General features: G+C 38.9%; 1 protein-coding gene across 3 annotated transcripts in view; it reads right to left on the bottom strand.

Moving 5' to 3' along the window:
- Positions 1 to 7,642, bottom strand: part of sin3aa (SIN3 transcription regulator family member Aa) — a gene marked incomplete at its 5' end in the record, with an annotated part of 38,700 nt that overhangs the window by 4,836 nt on the left and 26,222 nt on the right. Inside the window, 5 exon segments of one of the 3 annotated variants that reach the window (XR_001312279.1) lie at positions 1,086 to 1,177; positions 1,258 to 1,320; positions 1,665 to 1,757; positions 3,041 to 3,214; positions 3,290 to 3,459. Coding sequence is in view for 2 of the 3 variants with exons in the window: in XM_014030202.1 (XP_013885656.1) it covers positions 1,083 to 1,177; positions 1,665 to 1,757; positions 3,041 to 3,214; positions 3,290 to 3,459 (532 nt within the window). 3 annotated transcript variants of the gene reach the window in all.

The raw sequence follows: 7,642 nt of genomic DNA, 5'->3' as shown, positions 1-7,642 counted from the left end.
ATACATAACCATACCCCTACCTACATACCCAAACACTTTCATATACATACTTACATACAAATACCTACATACATTTCTGGACATTTATGGTTTGATTTCTTTGTATGTATGGATCACTTGGGTTGTTACCGACATCTGGTGAAAATTTCATGTCATTAGCACCTCTAGTAATATATTTACTGAGAAAAATGGTGACGTGTTCAATACTTATTTTACCTGCTGTATATGCAAAAATATAAGCTTGAATACAATAACTTGAACTTACTTTCTGTCTAATGGTGTTTTATTCACACACACACAGGCTCCTCAGCCGAAACTTTCTGACTGCCTATTATCATATTTGGCCGTAGTCAGGTGCCTAGCCTTAGTTAGCGTAACAGTAGTCATGTCAGACAGGCATCACGGTTCCTACAGTTTAAAGCAAGTTCAATTTAAGACTTTTTAAGACTTTTTAATGCCAACTGAAATTAAATTTAAGACCAATTTCACAATAAACACAAAAATGACAATAAATAAATAAATAAAACTGTAGCAGAAACTCATGAATCAAAGTATTTTTAGTTGAAGTATTCAAATATTGATAATAGACCAATTGTTTTTATCCCGATCTAACTGCCTTTTCATCAAATATAGCAAAAACATTCTTAGCAGTAAGTTTAATGACCAAAAATTTGGTGTTTTAGGACCCACAGTGGGGTTTTAACCCCAATTTGCTGTAGATGAAACCTTAAGTGACATCAAAATTTGTAAGAACAGTTAATGCATTTTTGAAATGACAACATTATTAACATATTACAAAACAAATTTCACATTGCTCAGATAGAGAGTTGTTGAGATATGTAACAGGAAATGACGTCAAAGGAGAATGTCTGCATGTAAATATTTAAAAAAATAAATGTTAACGATTATTTTAATATTTGAGAGGCTTCTGGAAGATTGATTTAAGACATTTTAAGGCATTTTAAGGCCTTATTTATGGATTGATGAATTCAAGGCCTTTTAAGACTTTTTAAGGATCTGCAGGAACCCAGGGCGTTAGCTGTGACACATCCGACACAAAAAGTCCAGATGGGTTCACCTACCTTGGAAGGAACACAGGCTTCTGAGTGAGGTGCTCCCTTAACTCAGGACTGGTGGAATCTGGGTTTAAGTAGCGGCCAACATAATCCGACCAACGCTGCAAACACAAAACAAGCACAAAAGTACATTTAAATCACAGATGAGCAGCAAAAAATACAACTAGTGTACCAGTATTACCAAAAGGCTGGTAACAGATCCTTACTAGTATTTCCACTCCAGCTGGAAGAGTGGACCTTCTTACTGTACAAAATGTAAAAAGAATGTCACTTTGCTGATTATAAATGCCCCCAAATACAATAAACATATGGAAAAAGATGTCTAAGTCCTCCTGTGAACTCAGCTTATAACATGTCAACAAACAAGGTGGGCTTTAAGACATCTGAAAAGCACAAATGCACCTTTAACTAATCTTAACACATATTTGTTAATTTGACTAAATATTTGTATGAGTTTGATATATTTTCATTTTTTAATCTTTAATCAAAATGTGTTTGAGTATTGTAGAGCCTCTGTATAAATCATTTATTTACTTTGTCACCAACTGAAACCTGGAGCTGACCTGCAGCAGGAGACCAGCTGCTTACCTCCGCCTCCATGGGCTCGTCTGAGTTCTCTCCCTCTGTGTCGAGCAGCTCCACCGTCAGCTGCACCTGCGCTCTGTTCCTCAGGAACAACACCTGAGCACGGGAGGAGAAGGGAGTCAACATGCTGTACACAACATCACCTAAAGACTAACACAACTAGGAAGTTGCCAAAGCATGTTAGGCCACCTTCAGGCCCAGGCCTCTTGCCTTATTAAATAAAGGTTAGTAGTTCTTAAAAGAAGCCAGGATACAGTTGTTTCAATCAGAGACTCTTAACCCATGGGCCGTGAGCGCCACCTAGAGGGCCTCAAAAGAACAAAAATTTTTAACTTTGGGCCTCAGAGGGCCGTGGGACCACATTGATTTTGAACAAGGTGCAATACACTTTGTCACCACTAGTAGCAGTAGTGCACCACTCAGATGTTTAACAACTTTATTAATCTGTAGAAGAAGAAACTTAGAAACCTGCTGAGAATGGAAACTTATTTTAAATGAAAAGTAGAAGCAAAAATGAAAGTAACTCATCAAAAAACACCAAAGTTTGTCACTAATATGAAGAGCAACTTCTGTTTTTATCATGTAATATTTTAAAAGTTCAAAACATCAAATACAGTTAAAATACAGCTATATTTTAATTTGCACTTTATTAAATTATTTTTTTGTAGTTTATTTATAAATATTTTAATGTATTTTAAAGAAACTTTAAACTTGTCAAAAAGCTGTTGTTACTGTTGTTTGTCACTAATATGAAGAGCAGCTTCTGGTTGCAAAAGTTTAAAAAGGCTTTATTTTCATTTGTACTTTATCAAATTTATTTTTATGTTTTTTTTGTATTTGAAACATTTACATTAAACATTTATAATTTATTTATTGTATGCCCACAAATTTATTTTTTGAATTGTCTATTTTTGTTATTGTTTATGTTAAAAATATGTTTGTGTTGATAAGCCTGAGTGGTCTGTTGACTGACCTTTGTATTTGTTCAAATAATTATTATGGGCAGGTTACAATATAAAAATGTTTGTTATAATCATGTCTTGTGATTATTTGACAGGAGTTTTACTTTTAAACTGTAAGTGTATTTAATTTAGTTATGTTAGTTATGATAGTTTAGTTATGATGTAAATACAATAAAAATTAAACCAAGATTTATAATAATTATCATTTTGATCCATACATTAGTAATGTCTGACTGGGCCTCGTGGTCAAAAAGGTTAAGAATGTTTTGTACAGTAAAATACTCCCAAGCAGAGCTGGATTAAAACAAAAAACGACGGTGAAGATGGAAAGAAGCTCCGTGCTGACATTTCACTGACGGCTGAACCAAACAGCCACTCCTTCAGCTCAGTGAAAGGGGAGTTTGAAGCTCTTTTTACCTTGAAGCAGTTCTCATCAGACATGAGCTGCTCAGCTTTCCGCTGGTAGATTCCTTCTAAGGAGCTCCTTGAAGCCTGTGTGGACACAGATCCCCCGGTGGCTCCATTTGTGCTCTCCGACAGGTAAAGTTCTGTCACCCGGACGCAGATCTCATCGCTCACTATGTGCTGGAGCTGGGAGGGAGGAGAGACGGTGTCAGACACTGACTAATAAACTGCTGTAACTATACATGTAGAAGAGGAGAATACCTGCCGGACAATGCTTTGGATGAGCTTGTCCATGGTGAAGGCAATGTAAGCGTGGATGGTGAACATCTCCCTCAGAGAGTCCTCATACTGAGAAGCTTCCATGTTTCCATCCAGTAAATTCCTCACCATTTCCAAGAAGGCTGAGTAGTAATCTTCCACTTCAATGTCCACTAGAGAGCAGAAACCAGGAATTAAAGGCCTGCAGTTCCTAAAAGGAATACATGTGGCATGCTGATTTCTAGGCTAGAGTTTTAGACTGAGATCATCTTGCGTTGAGAAATGATGGAGTAGTAGTCTTAGTCAAACCATTGACAATAAAGCTATTAGGGATGGGTAGCAAATTCTATACTTAACTAGACATGGGTTTTTATGATGTAAAAACAAGTGTGCATTGCCACGTAGCATGTCACTGCAGCATGGCTTTGCCTGCAGCAGTGCACTTGCAGAATGAACTGTGACCAAGTTCAAACGTATTTTCTATACCAGCTTGTGCCTGTCACATCAGCAGGTGTTTAGAATTAAGGTAATTGTGTGACAATATGAAGTTTGAAGAGATTTTTTCTTAAAGTTGCAGTAGCTGGGTTTTGAACCCTGATCTCCCACTTGAAAGTCCATGACATAGACCATCAGACCAATGGAGTTGTGGCAGAAGGTGGTGGCAGGGGTTGGTTTGTATGTGTGCAGAAAGAGGCCACATCGCCAATACAATTATTGACACTTAAGTGCAATATATTACAGCAATATGACAACATAAAGACAGTATTACAGTAAAACATCAAAATACAATCATATTAATATTGTAATCACTGAACTACTGAGTTTAAATATTATGAAACTATGGTGCAGTACCATATTGTGTAGAGGCAGCAGGGGGCAGTATTGGACCAATACAAGGCTCCATTGACTGCCATTATAATTTATTAAACATTAATATTTCAAAAACAATAAGTTTTACAGGCACCAAAAGGCATAACCATCATTTGGCACAGGAGCTTTACAGATATAAATTACAATGGCAGCTCTAGGACAAAGTATGCAGGAGGAGAAGCATGACAAAGTTGAGATGACTTGGATGGGAAACGAATCACAATAGTGTTATAAATTACTGACCGAATTCTGTCAGTACTACTGAGAACCTGTTCACAGAACAAACGGTACCATGTTTCAGTACCTAAATGCATCATTGTGACCGTACTGGTGTAAAGCCGGGTTCCCAACAAAAGTGTTTTGAGCAGCTAAAGCAGCCAGTTTACATGCAAAGTCTATGGTGGACGTGCATCTAGGAGCAGTGCAGCGTGTTGCAGCGCGTTTTGGCAGTTCAGAGCAGCGTGCAAGGTAGCGGTAGGATGCAGCAGAGCATTTTGCGTGCATGCGGCGCGTCCAGAGCAGCGGCTGCTGGTGTTCAACAAATTGAACTTTTGCTGCTCGACGTGCAGCAGCAGCCAATCAGAGAGAATCATTTTTCCACGTGACGGTTTCCTGAACCCGACACAGACAGACGGGAGCCTTCAGCTGAAATAGACCATCTGCAGTTGGTGTTCTGGCTGGAGTTATCAGCACCGACGTGATGAGACAGCAGCTCGCTGAGCTCAGGACAAAAATAAAGTCCCTCAGCTCACTGGAGTGGCGAAACTAAACTGCCTCTAAATTATCTGGTGAATTTATTATCTGCTGTGCGCAATGTTCGCTTGCTCTTTAGTAAATATACAAAGTCATTTTATTTATTTTATCTTTATTTCACCTGTCATTAAAGACAGTCTGGCCCCGGTCTGGGGGGAAAAAAAGTCAGACAGAGTGCCTCTAATATCTGGTGAATTAATTATCTGCTGTGCGCAACATTCGCTTGCTCTTTAGTAAATAAGGCAAAGCTATTTTATTTATTTGATCTTATTTCAAACGTCAACCGACCGGACAAAGACGCTCCTCCCATTGCACGTCTTTAGACGTGTTCGATGTGAACGGACAGCTGTTGACAAGCAGCTAAACGCATGCAGCAGGAGCATTTTGGCCGCTCAAAACGCGTTTGGTGGAGACCCGGCTTAAGAGTGGTGAGTTTTCCATGCTTGTCCTGAACGCAGCATCGCGCAAAAGCGTAATGACGTCAGCAGCTGCTGCTTCAGTAAACAGAGCTCTGTCAGAACGTAGCTGAAAGCCTCGCAGCTCCTGGAGTAAAATTTACCAAACAGACCACCTCTGAATTATCTGCTGGATTAATTATCCTGTGAACACAACATTCACTTGCTCATAGTAAATAAAGTAGCACCACTTTCTTTATTTCATCCAGCATTAAACAGAGAGCAGCAGAGAAAAACAACAGAGGAGCTTCAGACACACGTCTGACCTAAAGAGCACAAGCAGACAACAAGTGTTGGACGTGTTCTGGATGTTCAAAACGTACCTTAAATACCTTTCATTTATTTTAACTGCATCCTCTTTTCTTTATTTGATTTAAACTTATTTACCTTCCATGGACCTCCATCACACATGTTTCTAGTGGGGAAATGACATCAATAGAAACACGTGGAGCTGGATTTTAATTTGTGTAATAAGACAACACTGCGTTAATTGTTTTCAAGTGTTTTCACTTTAAGTTTGTTAAACAACTGATGTTACAATACAAAGAGTTGGATGTTGTTTTGATATTTGTTAATTTTATATATTGAGAAGAGAAATATGTAAAATGAAAAAAGTTTATTATTAAAAAAACAACACACACGAAGTACCCAAAATTGGTACCATTAAGTACCGGTAAAGATTCTCAGGTACCGGATATTGGTACCCAATCAATTCAAATGTCAAAGGTGCCCATCCTTAAATACTATGTCTTGCTCAGAGTATGTGTCGTGATGGAGTCTCAGCTATAAAAATACCTGTAAATATGACAGAATTTGTATGTCCTTTTTGTATTTTGTATGATCTGTTTGCTGTGGCGGCCATCTTGAACCAGGATGGAATAAAGGATAATCAGTTGTATATACACATCCACTTATTTCCTCAGGTTAACGGTTAACTAAAATTTGCCCTTTGGTTCTTAATATTTTGCTAACAGAGGTCGTATTCACACCTGATAGTCTGGTAGACTCGGCTCGATTGGGGACCAAAACTGCAAGCTTTGTTTACATTTTCTGTTGGTGCTGTTTGAGTTCACACTGCACTTTCTCAACCGAACTAAACCCTGTAAACAACCTGTTCCCACCCTCACCTGTGGGGGCGCTGCACCAAGAACCACTAAAGGAATCAACATGAAAACCTCAGAAGAAGACATGGAGCAAAACTTCCTTCTTCACAAAATGTAAACAAACAATAGTAAAGTTACATTTTAGTGGTTATAGGGTTTATTTTTTGTTTTTAAATGTGTTAAACAAACAGTCTTCAACAATGAGCTCAGCATGAGAGGAAGATGAGGCGGAACCACAGAACGTTGTTTTTACACAAGTCGGCTGAGGAAGCTCCATGTTAATCCAGCAGGACCACGTCCAGCTCCACAGTCATGATGTTCACCTTATACAGACGTCCAGTGAGGTTTTTATACCATATAAGTACATTTATTACTGTTAGTACTCAGAATGTCATGCAGGATAGTCTACTTCCTGCTTTTGGAGCGGTCTCTGGTCCGCTGAGCGTTCACATGTAATCGAACCGCACCAGAGTTCGTTTCAATCGAACTGAGACCTAGGTTTTCAGGCGGACCAGAGTTCGAATTTTTAGTCCGAATCAGAGTTCAATTTCGCGTTCACACCTCCACAAACGAACCGGACTTACCAGGCAAACGAACTAGAGTTCGATTAAATCGGACTAAACAGTGCAGGTGTGAACATGACCAGAGTTGACTACAGTAGTTGCAAAATTTTGACCAAATCTCTGGCACAATCTGTTAGCACTCAGAGTACGAGTTGGGGATCAGTCTCAGCTACTACCACAGCAGACTTTGGCTCAATATTGTTACAACTGTGAAGGCTAGTTTTGTGTTAATTTCCTGTAGCAGCCATCTTGATTTGGGTAAACCCCAGTAGTTAATATGCATTCAATGATGTCTTTCTGAGAGACTTATTTAAATCTGTTTAGTGCTTTATGATATAGTTTGCTAACAAACAGGCACACATATTAAACATCTTTCTGCACCAGGCAGGCCAAAAACATTATGCTCTGTATGAACTACAGCAGAGACCCTTAACCTATGGGCCGCGGCCCAATTGTGGGTCGCAAGCGCCACCTTGAGGGCCTCAAAAGAACAACAGTTTTTAACTTTGGGTCGCAGAGGGCCGTGGGACCACATTGAATTTGAATAAGGTGCAATACACTTTCTCACCACTAGTAGCAGTAGTGCACCACTCAGATGTTTAACAACTTTTT

This window comes from Austrofundulus limnaeus, unplaced genomic scaffold (genome assembly GCF_001266775.1).
Source record: "Austrofundulus limnaeus strain Quisiro unplaced genomic scaffold, Austrofundulus_limnaeus-1.0 Scaffold1015, whole genome shotgun sequence".
Lineage (NCBI taxonomy): Eukaryota > Metazoa > Chordata > Actinopteri > Cyprinodontiformes > Rivulidae > Austrofundulus > Austrofundulus limnaeus.
The sequence above is the reverse complement of the archived record's forward strand: the minus strand, read 5'-3'. Positions and strand labels throughout refer to the sequence as shown.